Source organism: Macrosteles quadrilineatus, unplaced genomic scaffold (assembly GCF_028750875.1).
Source record: "Macrosteles quadrilineatus isolate MER2022 unplaced genomic scaffold, UCM_ALF_1.0 Scaffold_128__1_contigs__length_305072, whole genome shotgun sequence".
Taxonomy (NCBI): Eukaryota; Metazoa; Arthropoda; class Insecta; order Hemiptera; family Cicadellidae; genus Macrosteles; species Macrosteles quadrilineatus.
The window spans coordinates 47,700-62,408 of NW_026542721.1; the positions used below are offsets into that span (position 1 = coordinate 47,700).

Genomic DNA, 14,709 nt, shown 5'->3' on the forward strand with positions numbered 1-14,709 from the left:
TAAAATTATATGCAATCAATATTGGATTTACTTTCTAATTGTATTGCAATAGTATAAAAAATGCAGTCTGATAAAAAAAAGTTTGGAAATTCATTTTGACATTTTGATTTTTGGATAGGTAAATTATTATTATGAAATCATGTAAACAAATTATGATGTGAAGATTCATCTTCTGATTTGAAGCTCAGAGTTAAACGAATAAATTTGTTTGATAGGTTCGTTGGGCAGATTTGGAAGAAAGGCAAGAGCAAGAGAAGATGAGAGCGATTGGTTTCGTTGTTGGTCAAACTGACTGGTCGCGTATGATGGACCCCTCGTATGGAGACAGCAAACTGACCCAGACAAAATACATCTGATAATCCTGACAGTGATGAACCAACAGACATACATTATTTAATGTGATTTTATACTTTTTTGTTTGCAAATACCTAGTTTTAATGGTGTTGCGTATTTATAAAATTGTTTAAAGGCATCTCAGGATATTAAGGTTATTTGAAAAGTGATATTGTTAGCAGTCACTTGTTAAAGAAATAAATGTAATAAAAGCAAATTATGGAAAGAAGGATTCCATATTTTAAATGATTAAACTCAAACTGTTTCATAAAAGATGGCATATGTTTTCTTTAACAAAAGTTTTAAGCCAATAATTATCATATCATATTTTTATAAGTAATAGTGTTTGATTTCAATTTTTATGAAATTTGAAAATATTGTGGATGAAATGTACCTATAAAATATTGAATCAGGAGAATGGTAATTTTTTTTAAATTTTGTTACAAAACTATATATGTCTGCTATATTTGATCTGCAAGTACAGTTTGAAATATAACTTTAGAATTATTATTTGTTTATGACTTGATTGTAATTTAAAAATGTATGGTGGAGATATTTATTGGTTGTAAATAGAATTTTTTCATTATAATCTATAACTTCTCTTCCTTGTGTGTATGCATAGGGCCCTTAAAAATGCTTTGTGCTTATTTTATTTTAATAAATGTCCTAATGGTTTTATTTATGGTTCCTATTATTTCCCCTACACCAAACTTCAAAGGAATAAATTAACCTAAGAGTGGGTTTTACCCATGATTTAAAACATCAAAATACACTAATAAAATGTGTATTTAATGTATATATGGGTGGGATCCTCCTATAGTTTTGTGCAATTTGTAATTGCTTGGTTTATAACAATTATTGATATGTTTGTTTTATATTTGATAGATAATCAATTTATGAAAACAGAGTAATTTCAAATACGAACAAATTATTAACTTATTTTTGGTTGTGTTAAGTTAATAAAGCCCTAAATTTTTATGCATGCAGCGTAGCGATCTATAAATAACTTGTAACCAACTTAAGCAATAATAGCAAACATTTTTCATAGGCTATACATACGTATGGATGCTTAATACACTTTTAAACATGAGATCAAATGTTCATGCAGCGATTTAAAGGTGTACGAGGTAATGAATGTGTTTTAATTGATGAAGATGAACACTACCTGTACTACCACATTTATCAGGTTCTTTAAAACCTGCCGAGCTTGCGTAGGGGTGATTGCACTCGTTTTTAATCTTCTAACAAATTAAGAAAAGTGGTATGTGTTTAAATCTAAACATCAATGAATTTTGTTGGGTTATTTGTAAGTTACCCTTTTACTTGGTCTTCAGAGTCATAGTTAAGGGCATGGAAAAAATTAACACAAAACTGTCTAACATTCATACAATAATATTCATTCAACCCTAGCTTTAATATTGTTGACATTCACTGACTATTATTAAGTCTCTTAAATGGTTTGACAAAATGTAGTTGTAGTATGCAGTTAAATTTGGAAGACATAATAAAAATTTATGATCCTGCTAATAGTGTCATCATATACTCGCACCGTTTTAATTTAAATTAGGTTTTGTTATTTCTTACTCCTATTACTTGATCATGTGTTTTTGTTTTCTCAATGGACGATATTGGTACTATCCAATTTTGAGGCTTTGGTTGGCATTTTAAAATTGGTTTGTAGGACCTGTCAGATAATTTTTTAGTTTTATTTTTGGACTTTTTGAAGTTAGCAAATCTTAATGAATCTTTTCTGTATGGGTCGTCATAGCAAGTCGTCAAGTTTTGTATTCGTATTGTCTTTTATTAAAGTGGTATTATTGTTGACAAAACCAGGAGGCTACATTGTATTTTCTAATAATTGTTTAAAAAAATAGAACATCTTGAAGGAGAAAAATAGGATCACTAGGGGGTTCATCCAGGGTTGGATTTTAACGCAAGAACTAAATCGTCAAACTAGGCCTACCTAGCGGCATGATAAGCGTTAACTCCCATGTCCGTTTTGTTTTTTATTTTTTGATATATTAATAATATTCTTAACACAGTCGTATTACAATAAAATTACCAGTATTTCTATACACTCAATGTATAATAACATAAATTCAAATAATTTATTAACAGATTGGGATTTTAACAGCTAAAATTTGAAATACAGTACGAGTATGTTGATAACAGCAAAATATTTGGCAAAGCAATCTATGAGTTTCTATCTAGCTCAAGACATTCATATAGTGAATTATAACTATTTTTATTAATACGAATCCACAAGCATTGGAGGGACTGATTCTAGACGTCAAAAGTACTTTGTTGGGCAACTATGACCAGGAATGTCATATGCTTAATAAAATTTTTTTTTTTTTTTTAGGGAGAGGTGGGAAAATGCATTTATGCACACAGGTGGCTAGCCTGTAGTGTGGGACTCCAACGGGCTTAAGGCCCAGAGACTACCCACTAAAAACCTCCTCTACTCTTCGGACACTAGCCTGGGAACACTTGTCGCACTTCATCAGAACTAGGCCGAGTTTGCCTACGCCCGAGGGGCTTACGCCGTGTCTAGCCGTTTATTTCTTGTAAAATCTAGACTGTGATCCGATCTAGATCGTTCTTTTTAGCTTGAAGGACATTCCGGACAAAGTGCGACCAACAGTCCCAGTTGTCCTCACCCTTCAGCAAGGTCTCACAAATCGATTCAATCGACAGCACCCCAAGATGTTGAATGGCCTCCTGGCGAAGCATATCCCATCGTGGACAGCGGAAAAAAGTGTGTTCCGCGTCGTCGGGAATGCATGGGCAGTAAATGCAATCAGGTGAATTCGTTTTGGCCATCAAGTGCAGGTACGACTGAAAATAGCCGTGACCTGACAAGAACTGCGTGAGGTAATAGTCAACCTCACTGTGCCGCCGTTCCACCCACGGTTGGACCTGTCTGATGAGTCTAGCAGTCCAACGTCCTCGAGTCTCCCTTTCCCAGCTTTCTTGCCACATCTGAAAAGTGCGGGAGCGCTCTTCCGTTCTTGCAGCGTCCTTTCCGATGTAGCCTTGTCTCTGGTAGATTGCCTTCCTCTCTGCTGCCAAGAGTTTGACAGGGATAACTCCAGCAATCACCAAAACGGCCGGTTCGGACACCGTACGGTACGCGGAAGCGACCCTGAGTGCCGCCTGACGCTGCACTCGTGCGAGCCTCAACCTGTACGCCTCCTTGTTAAGCGCGTCTGCCCACACCTCAGAGCCGTAGAGAAGCACAGACTGGACTGCAGACAGCAATAGTCTTCTACGGCTGGACCGGGGACCACCGACATTGGCCATAAGCCTACTAAGAGCAGCGACACATTCCTAGCAGCCTTGTCCGCCGTACGGAAGATCTGGTCCCTCCAGCTCAACTTGTTGTCCACCATGACACCGAGGTACTTGGCGGCTCGCGTGGTTTGGACAACTACGTTCCCAACGCGTAGCGGAACGACGGTTTCAATCCGTTTTTTCGTGAGGATGACGATCTCTGTCTTGCTCAGAGCGAGTGTCAGACCATGATCAGTCATCCAGGCATTTACAACGCGCATGACTTGGTTCAGTTTCAGTTGGGCTAGCTCAACGTTGCGTGCAGCAATGAGGGCCGCAACGTCATCGGCGTACCCAACTAAAACGGTCTCCTCTGGCATCTCAGATCTCAGAAGGCTGTCGTAGGCAGCGTTCCACAAATCTGGGCCAAGTATCGAACCTTGCGCGGCACCGGAAGTAACATCCATCGTCCGCGAACCATCTTTAGTTTCGTAATTAAGAGTTCTGCAGCGCAGGTAGTCCTCGATCAGCCTCAACAGATATGCTGGTACGCGGAAGCTGTTCCTCAACGCGCTCAACATATCGACCCATCTCGCCGAGTTAAAAGCATTCTTGACATCTAGCGTAACAAGAAGCACGACACGGCGAGAGTAATGATTGAAGCTCTCGGCACGCTCTACCGCTCTGTGTACCTCGGATATCGCGTCGATTGTTGACCGACCCTTTCTGAAGCCGTACTGACGAGGAGACAAATCTCCTGCAGCTTCCACGGCAGACGTCAGTCGGCAGCGGATCAGTTTCTCGAAAAGTTTTCCGGCCACATCCAACATACAGAGGGGTCTGTAAGACGACGGCATATTCGGGTCACCTTTCCCCTTGCTGATTAGCACAAGCCTAGCCCTTTTCCAAAGAGTTGGGAAAACCCCTTCGCACAGGCATGTGTTGTACATTCTCAGCAGTAAGAGGGGGTTAACCGAGAATACCTTCTTGAGAGCCTCACTGGGAATACCATCTGGACCAGGTGCCCTTCTATTTTTTAGGGAGAGGACAGATGATTCCAGCTCTTTAATGCTAAAGAGTGGAATGTCCCCTACCTCGCCATAATCGAAAAAAGGCCGCCGAGGATGAGACGGAAAAAGGGCGGTGACGATCCTGTCCATGGTGGTGCCCTCCATGCTTAATACAATGTCTAATATTAATATAATAATGATAATATTAATTAGTATAGTTAATGCAGTTTGAATTTCATTCTTTCAGTAACAAATACGTAATGGAAAATAACGGGAAAATGAAATACAAATCCATCTAGTGATTGCTTCAAGATCGCCTTTGGTATTTAATCTAGTATCATCATGCGACTTTCATCTTACTTTAGCAAAATAAACTTCTGAAGTAAGCGTTTTCCAACTACAATTTTTTAGTGGTTTGTATTTAAAAATAACTTGCCGTTCAAAAAAGATTCGTCTAGTTTAACCTATAGCTTATTATATTAAAATACAAACACAATAGGTCAGTGAGTGTTTTCCTGCTCTAATTGATGCAGTCTTGGTCACCATTGGGTTGTCCTTGTCTGTGATTCACAGCCACATATACTTGGTAATCGCCAATCGGTCTACTACGGTATTGATTCTATTTGTTCTAAGAAAACCAGCATATGTATTTCAATATTTTAAGCTATTAACAAAATAGATTGCCACATTGTCTATTTAAAAAAATGTTCTTACATAGTTTAAGATTTAACTGACGTCGTAAGTGGAACCGGCTTTAGTGTCATAATGTGTATCCGTAGAAGTAATTGACGGTGATTAAACAGCCAATTAAGCGTTAACTAATTGAGTTTCTGGCTACTTCAATAAACTGGAGGTGATCGTTGCGATGTTCCTGGAAGGGTAATGATGTTGTAGTGTTGAAGTATAAACACCAGTGGGAGGGGGGGGGGGGAGCAGATGGGCACAAGTGTTAGCCTAGATGGTTTGTTGTTTCCAAACCACCCCACTTGTTGATGTATTTTATCCATCAATTAGCCCAAACCACATGTCAACCCTTAAGTGAAATATAGCCTTTGGCGCCTCGTCAGTTTTTATTTCTAGTCATAACAGTTCGGAAAATAAGTGTTGCATTTTTTGGGATGAACACAGTATGGTTTGTGGAGTGAAGGAAATTTAGATTATTTTCCAGATTTTACTAGGTATTAGTTTACAGCCTTCTAAAGCTTAAAATTTTAAACTGTTCTATATTCTTCCTGTTCAGTGATTTAAAAATGCAAGAAGAATATTTTGACCTATTTAAATTTATTTATTTTGTTTGATGAAGACTATCTCTTGTTTGGGGTAAACAAGTTTACCGGTATAATTTTGTGCGCATTTTAACCAATTTGACCTGATTTAACTCTATGCAACTATTAAGTGTTAGTTTAAAGAAATTCAATTGTTCAGCATAAAATAATTAATCTACAATAATAATCATAGAATTAGCATAGTGGTGTAGTATTAGAATATACTATGAACTGCGTAGTATCTTAGTGTCACATTTCTACACCAATTAGTCTAGATTCTTTGGATGCTCGTCCAATTGTATATTTATGAAAAAAATCAACTTGATTTCTTTTCTAATTGCAACATAAGAACATCACCTTTGGACAATCATTTGCAACATGGACAAACTCAATTTTGAACGACTCCAATTCAAGCCGGATTTTAAATCAGCTGCTGTGTGTTATTAAACTCTTTAATTGTAAGCTGCTCTGACTCAAACAAATCACTGGCTAATGAATTGTGAAATTCTAATACAATTTTTGTTCCAATCGGTTCCCTTACCCTTTTATAAATACTTTGCATATCCCTATTCAAGGGTTAGTGGGAAAAAGAGTTTTTCTTCAATTTCCCCCTACAAATACCGGCAACGGCTACAATATTTATTTTGTATATTCACTGCAAGCAGCAAGTACATTGGATTGTGGGTGGGTGGGTTGGTGTGTTATTAGTGTGTCACAGTATGGGAGTCATCACCGTCTAGTTGTTTACAAGCCGCTGCAGCCACCCGCAGTCTTGCGTTGTGTTTACTGCCGCCGACTCCCAACATTATAATCACTTCCACAACTCTCTCGGTGGCAATGACAAAGTAAAGAATATTTTAAATATCCTTAAGCTTTTGATCTGGGGAAAGTTGAATATTAATTATAATGTCTACGTTATAAGTGATTGAGAACCTCAGCTGGACTTTCATTTTGAGTTTTTGTGGTCAAAACACCTTTTATGTACAGTAAATGCAAAATGTTGCGACTTAATTTGTGAGTGATGTGAATGATGTTCCTCTAAGAATTGTTTTAAAATATGATAAAGAGTTATTTTATTGCAGAAAGGTTTTAAAATCAGGGAACCATGCAGAATGGTTTTAACATTTTAATTTAAAGATATCTTTACACTCATACAAATTTATATTACAGTACTACTTATTTTGTTGGTGGTCTAAAGTACATACAGTATCATGATTAACTGTCAAAATGCAATTGATTTGACCCAATTTTTTGTACCACTATGAAACACAATGAGCCAAATTTCTTTTTGCACTGAATTAACTATTAAATTGACTTTGACTAATATTTACCATTATTAAAACCCTCTAGGGATCTAATTTTGGTTGTTGAATTATATCTCAGTTAAAGAGGTGCGATATACATAGTTATGCTCATTTTTAAGATACAAATAAATTGAGATAAAACTATTTATATAATATTTTTATTTGAGTTAACAAAACTTATTAACATGGCTAAAATGCTTTGAAGTACAAATAGATTATTACGTTCAAATGGCCTTTCTATAAAAAAAATCCAATGAAAAAATCACAATTCACACATTTAAATTTGTTAAAAAAAATACATTAGTTGGATGAAAGTCTTTAGAGCTATGCATCTAGTTTTAGTATGGTAAAATTTTTCTTTCCTGTGTTTTTGTGGATTCAACTCTGCAGTAATTTTCTTACAAATGGGTTCATACAATTCTTCAATCTAGTTAGATCCTGAGCACAAGGTTCTTGATTTTGTCCGTTGCAAAACCATAGTAGAATTTTCCTGCAATTAAAATAGAGATAATAAAAAAGGATGGATGTAATGACGAAATAATGACGGCCTCTTTTTACCTTGCATTTGCCTGTCCACATAGACTAAGCGCCCGTGCGTGGAACGTTAACAGCAAAGCAAGGAGTGAGCCGGTACAGTACAAAGGTGAACTGTGACTGTACTGATAAATTTTAGTGGCAGTGGCCAGGTTCCGAACCCACAACACTACTGCCTTGGGCCCAAAGTCCGCGACGCTACCGACTGAGCCACCGACTTACTTAAAATATTGTAATAACAAAAAGAAAACTTGTAATTGCAGCTGAAATACCACTGAATATTTGTATCTTAAGTATTCCTCTTAAGAACCTACCAGAAAGGTGTTGTAGTTTCCACTTTAAGTGGTGTTTTCTTCCATAATTCAATTAAAATATTAAGCTTACTTACCGAATCGCTGTATTGGTTGGTGCCAATAGGTTGTCTTGTTCAGATCGCAAACTCGTACAAACAATTACATCACAGCAAAGCATTTTGCTTATTATTGGTTGGGACATCATAATTGTTTTCTTCACCATATTAATCCAGTTAGATTTATTTGCTGGATCCTTCTTAGTCATTGCATTGTCTACAATTGAAGTTTTAGGGGTAGCATTTAATGATTTATTGTTTTCAAAGTGTTGGCTGGTGTCATTTTTAGTTTTTGTCGTGAACAAGTCAAGTTTAGTTGAAATCCTGTTTTGAAATTTGTTTCTTAACCCTTTTGCATTGGTAATTGTAGGTTTGTACTTTTTATTTTGTTTTAAATTTCTCTTATCTGCTCCCTTGGTTGCCCAGTATGATTCAACATGGTTGTGAACTATTTCTGATATCTGGAAACATAATGAAACATATTTATATCTATTGCTGTAAATATCATTGTTTATGGGCATGTTTAATATCAGAGAGTTTTTTTTTCTTCTAATTTTCACTTCATATTATAAGCTCTTTACTTATTTTTTTGTTACAAAAGATCTATTAATTTATCATATTGCTAATATCGTATTTAGTTTATTGTCTTACCAAACTTTTTTGACTGTGTAAAGAGCTCTTACATATATGTTTATTTCTAGATATTCTTTAAATAATTTGGTCTTATAAACCCCAGAGATTGTTTATTGATTTAATTTTTCCTGTTTTACAAATATCTTGCCCTCTCATAAAAACCAAATTATTTTAAAAAAAGGTTTCGGTGGACACATTTAGCAAGAATGATTAAACATTATAAGAATGCCTGATGAGAGAGGTGTGACTCATAAAGAATCGACAGATCTAAACTTCCACTCAACTGTCCATCAAACTCTGTCTCAGATATCTTGAGGAGCCCGGCCATTGATCAGACTTTATGTCAATCAGACCCAACCTAACAAAACTGGTAAATCCAATGGTTTAGAGTAGTAGTAGTAGGCTTGTCAGGCACAGTTTTCAGCTGTTTTGTCATGTTGTTTGTACAAATATGTCCATTATATTGGCATTTGAAGATGGATATTCTGTGGAAGGTATCTTACTAACCCTAGTGTCGTCCCATTCCCCTCTTGCTCCCTCCACTTCCCTCCTATTCCTAGCAGCCTCAGCAGCAGGGGTAGGCATCATCATTACCACTACTCCGGGAGTCTGGTTCACAGAGTCCTTCAAGCAGCTCTGAGTGACAAATTGTAAATCATACGTAAAACAAAATACAAATGTAATATACTACTGTAGTAATTTTATCCTGCTCATATGGTTATGTTCATAGACTTTTGCAAGCAGAGTTAATTGATTTTTTATCAATTGTATCCTCATAAAGAATTTGGAAGGAATTACAGCATGGTTGAGACTTGATGCTTTAAGGTAGTCCAGTTAGGACAGTTTTGAAAAATCTTTATCGAATCTATAAAAGATACCAAAACTACTATTCCACTTAAATAAATACAGTCTTTGAAATAGGCAAAATATTACCTAAATTGACAATTGAACTTAAATCCACTGTTAGTAGGCATTCCTCCTGTTTTTTTTCTTCTGCATGCCTACAATATCACTAAACTGCCTTCCAGTGATGCTTATTTTGGGACTGGTTATTGTCACCATTTTATCTCTTCAGCTATTTTTATTCTTTCAATTCATCCATGGTTCTAAAATGTAAAAGAATTGACATTTTAACACTCAACCCCTCTAAAGTAGACATTATTTTGTTGATCTTGTGAACATTCAATATAAACTGACATAATTTAGTAATTAGCTGTCATTACCTAATTCACTTGTGACCGCTCACCCTGTCTATCGTCAGATACTTATTGTTGTTTTTCAGATATTACCATCATTCTAAGCCACTTATTTTAGTACAAATACAATTTTCTTTTACCTGTAGAACGTTCAGAAAGAATAGAAAAGCCAGCAGAGTTAGAGCTGATAGAGCTGCATTGGTGTTTCCCTTTCCACCTCTCCACCTAGAATAAGTCAATACATGTACTAATTGAATCATTCCTAAACAAGACAAGAAATTTTTAGACCAAGTTTTAACCTGATAACAAATCTAGGAGGGGTTTCTTCCTCCTGTTGTAGAAATCAAACCATGCTAATTGTCAAGGTTTACAACAGGAAATTAATCCGTAAAATGAGCTCTTTCCACTTTTTTGTCCGTTTTCTTTTTTGAGCTTGCATTATTCAGCACTATAGTCACAAGCTACTCTTATATCGCTTAGGATTGTATTTATCTATTTTCTCCATTTTAAATGGAGCTTATACAGAATTTGTTAGTATGGGCCACCATCCATGTGGTAGATCTCTTTATAAAAATTCAGATGGTTTTATTTAAATTAAGGCAATTTGCTTCTTCTTCCATTTCCTTACTGAATTGAGACAAAATTTTACTCTTGGGTTTGATCGATATCTTACCTATAGTTTTTTTTTTTTTCAAAAAAGTCAATGCTTTTAAAAAGTTTATTATCAATATACTCACCCCCCTCCACCATGGCTGTTCCAACCCGATCTTGTTGGATCTAAGTTTGGAGCTGGAATCTGATCTGGACTTGAAGGTGCTTCAACATGCCCGCTGAGAAAAGTTGATAGTGTCATCCTCTATTGAAACAATACAAGTTACCTCTCTGTGGAAATAGAAGTTGTAGATAATAATATACAGTGTAATCCATTAATTATCCAACCAGTGTTTTTGCTGATAATTTACAACATTCATCTATCCAGGGTCCAGGTTATCTTGGGAATTTGTAATAACAAAACTGAAATACTGGAAGTAACATCAATTAAACAGTCTGCTTTGCATCTACCATCTTGAAGTATCCAGACAATGTCCAGTTTCCATCCTATGCTCTGCAAAAGAGAAATCTTTGTTTCTTGTTTATTTAATGTGACGAATCTCGTTATTGATGGTTTTTCTTGACCACCTTATGTCATTAATTATAGCAGGGCTTTGTTGATTCGAATGGTTATGTTGGTTTTTAATTTCTATTCCAGTTTAAATTGCTACATATTTATGAAATTTTTATTTAATGGTTTAATCTAAAATTGATAAAAATAGGAAAATTGTTTAAGACTTACTGTTCCCACTTACTCATATTCATAATATTTTGAACGTTCAGCTTTAAGAGCTTCTTACAGTAGAACTCCGATTATCCGAATCAATTGGGACCAGACCCCATTCGGATAATCAAAAATTCGGATAGCCGGAGTTTTACAGGAATTCCGGGAATTTCCAAGAAAACTCCTCATTTCCGGTACTAAATGAATTTTTAATTAATAATAAATGAAATCAGAACATGTTTACAGTATACAATGCTCTTAGCACAAGTGTTCTAAACTTGTTCTTAATAAAAATTCTTTGATATTTTCCAAACCTTATTATTACTGTAGCTTTACATTATTAAAATTGTTGAAATAAGCGATTCGGATAATCGGCAATTCGGTTAATTGGAGTTCGGATAATTGGAGTTCTACTGTAACTAAATAAGCATCGGTCCTTGACCTAGGCTGTACCATGGGTGCTTCAGTAATCGCTACTTCTCTGTCCATTAAAAGAAACCCAGAGTAATACATTTTATGTAACCCGATAAGATCTTTGAAAATAATATGTACCAGCTAGAATTTTTACCTACACAATTAATTGTTATCAAGAATTAATACACAGACGCTCCTTAACATTAAATGACAACTAAGATCATGTTATGTCCAGATCTACATGTACTTACTAGTATTTTCCCTCCAGGAAATAATAATTTTATCAAATGAATTGAGTTTATTCCGTATAAATTAAACACATCTCGGCATTAACACATCGTACTCACCGTACTGGCTGATCTTCAGGTCACATCTGAACTCCAGGAACACGTCTGCTGGAACTGAGTGGTGTTGCGGTTGTTAGTTGTCACCCTGCGTAACACTTCGTTGATCTTTGCGCGACCCAGTTGTTTTCAATTAATGAGTCGCAGAACCATAATCAGCTGATCTCAACAATTATCATTAGTTTTTTTAAAGACTTTAGTCCTTCGAGTTTGAGTTTGCTCTTCAGTAAGTTAGTATGTGTGTATTGGTACAACAGATAAAGCTATAGAATGGAACAAACGGAACTGGTTTTAATTTACTAGTATTTAAACTTTAAATATCGCTGTATAATCCGTAATGCTGGGATTATTATTCTTCTTATTATCACTCTCTCTTATTAATTATTATTCTTACAGCTATGTACTTGTTTAAACACACCGTCAATGATATTTGCGTTTGTTAAATAAAAGATGTAGTTTTTTATTGATTTTTTGTTACAAGGTTTATATACTTTTTTTAACTGGTTAGTTTTTACTCATAGTACATTACTGCTTTTGAAAAATCACACTATGTGATTCAAGATCAAAAATTATTGGTGGTTGATTATTTTTTCAACGGAAACCACAGACTCAAATCATATCTACTCTCTTAAGGATACAACTAATTTTACAATAACTAGTTTTAGTGTCTTTATAATCATCACTCATAGTGTTGCAATATTGGTGAGCAAAACCACGGCACCATTGTTTCAAGTTTTGGGGGGAGGGGAAGGGTGTGTTTATTTCATGTGTCTTCCACGGTACTTAAAAATTAAAAGCATTATACATAAAACTAATTTCTGTTACCACATATCTCATCATTATAACCGGCACTGTGTTTTCTTCTCTGAAGCAATATCATACTCTAATGTTTATTTATTACGTATTATTAATATTTCAAACTCAACATTAAATGTTAAGAGATATTTATTTTAACTCATGACAAATAGTCTCTGGCTAGAAAACCATTTTTTGAACAAAGAGACAATTATCACAAACCGGTGACTGTCTTGCACATCCGGGACCTACGGCAGTCTTAATCTCACTCTACACCAAGTAAAACACTATAACTGAGCATTATATAGATCCGCATAGCAATAAAAAAGTATCATAAAGAACAATCCGTTGCTGATATCCTTTAATTAATATTATTCTTCTGATACTTTAGGCCTAACTTGAGTTTTTATTGATTTTTAAAATCCAAACTATTCAAAACAGTCACCTTTTCATTGCCTTTGCCAACTTTTAGAGTAAAAAAATGCAAATTTCATGAAGTTTGGCATTGAAAAGGTGAGCAACTTATTTCACGAGAGGATCACTGGAAATGTCGACACCAAGGTGGGTTGTAATATTTTTTTAGTATGTCATTTCAAATTACAAATTTAAAGTTTAGCACTTAAAATCCAAACAAAACCACTTGCGAGATTTCAGTGTAATTTGTGTACTTATTGCAAATATCTGTGTTAAAATGTTTTATTGTCGACGTATGGCAATTCTAACAAATAATAAGGAATGAGTAAATTCATTGGTTAGTAATAGTTTTCTTCTATCATGAAAAATTAAACTTCTTGCTATTGATCAGAAATGAAAAAGTTAAAGATTCTACATTGAATGTGTTTTATCATAAAGCCAAGTCTCAATAAATTATATAACTGATTAAGTTAGGAATTGTTTGTTTTGATGTTTAAACGGTTTGTACTTTTTCATACCTTTAGTAAAAATTTTAAACCATAGTTGAAATCTCAAAAGTAAATTTGGAATATTGGCCTAAGTTTTGCTAAATACAAAATGTTGAATTTCTTGTTTAAGTTTTGGAATTGACCATTGACTGTTTGATAAATCTACAGTGAAAACTAACTGTATTGTTATAGGCGAAAAACCCTGGAGAGAAAATGGAAGAAGAGAAGAAAGAAGGTGTGAAACCTGAAGCAAACCCGCCTGCTGCGGACGATAAAAAGACGGAGGAAAACACTAATAAACCGGAACCGGAAAAACCTAAACCTCAACAGACACCTCCTCAAAATCAAAACCAGTTTCAAAATAGGGGTCGTGGTGGGTTCCAGGGAGGGCGTGGAGGTCCAAGGGGTGGCCGAGGTGGTTTTGGGGGTAACTACGGGAGAGGCTATGGGGATTACCAAAACTACCAAAACCAAAACCCATATAACCGGTTCCAAATGCAAGGCAGAGGTGGAGGACGCGGATATTATTAATCCTTAGTTAAGGATACCGACTATATAAAGTTATTAGTGTTCAGAGTCATCATTTTACTTTGGCTTTCCTCATAGCATACTGAGGTTAGCATGCTTCATAATTAGATAACACTGGTATTTTATCTATCCTTGTTTTAATTAATGACTGTTGAAAGAACAGTACGTCATGTCTTTATTACTTTAAATTACAGTATGTAGTTAGTATAGAAAATAAGTATTTCTCAACATTTTAATGTTTCTTAGACTAAGATCTCGTACTTTATGTTTTATTTTATGCACAGTGGTCGAGTAATGAATTTAAACGCAGTTTTAACCCTTCCCGGACGGGTGACGGATATATCCGCATAAGTCATTAGCGATTAAGGACGGGTGACGGATATATCAGCCTATGGTTTTTTATGTTCCGGACGGGAAGCGGTTATATCCGCCTTCTTTTCAGACAGACTGGCAGGTCTGTTTGTAAGGTTACAAACAGTAACCAGATGTTTCGCGGTACCAAGGCGCCACTTTC

General features: G+C 35.4%; 1 protein-coding gene across 6 annotated transcripts in view; it reads left to right on the plus strand.

The window, feature by feature from the left end:
• Positions 1-14,709, plus strand: part of LOC128982140 (YLP motif-containing protein 1-like) — a 97,917-nt gene that overhangs the window by 46,414 nt on the left and 36,794 nt on the right. For 4 of the 6 annotated variants that reach the window (XM_054401188.1, XM_054401191.1, XM_054401192.1 and 1 more), the window contains one exon: positions 13,860-14,320. The exons of 1 other annotated variant lie outside the window; for it this stretch is intronic. In XM_054401188.1, coding sequence (XP_054257163.1) covers positions 13,860-14,198 — 339 coding nt within the window. In that variant the 3' untranslated portion in view covers positions 14,199-14,320. Of the gene's footprint in view, positions 1-215; positions 976-13,859; positions 14,321-14,709 lie in introns of those variants that run through there. One more of the 6 variants, XM_054401189.1, reaches the window with a different exon arrangement.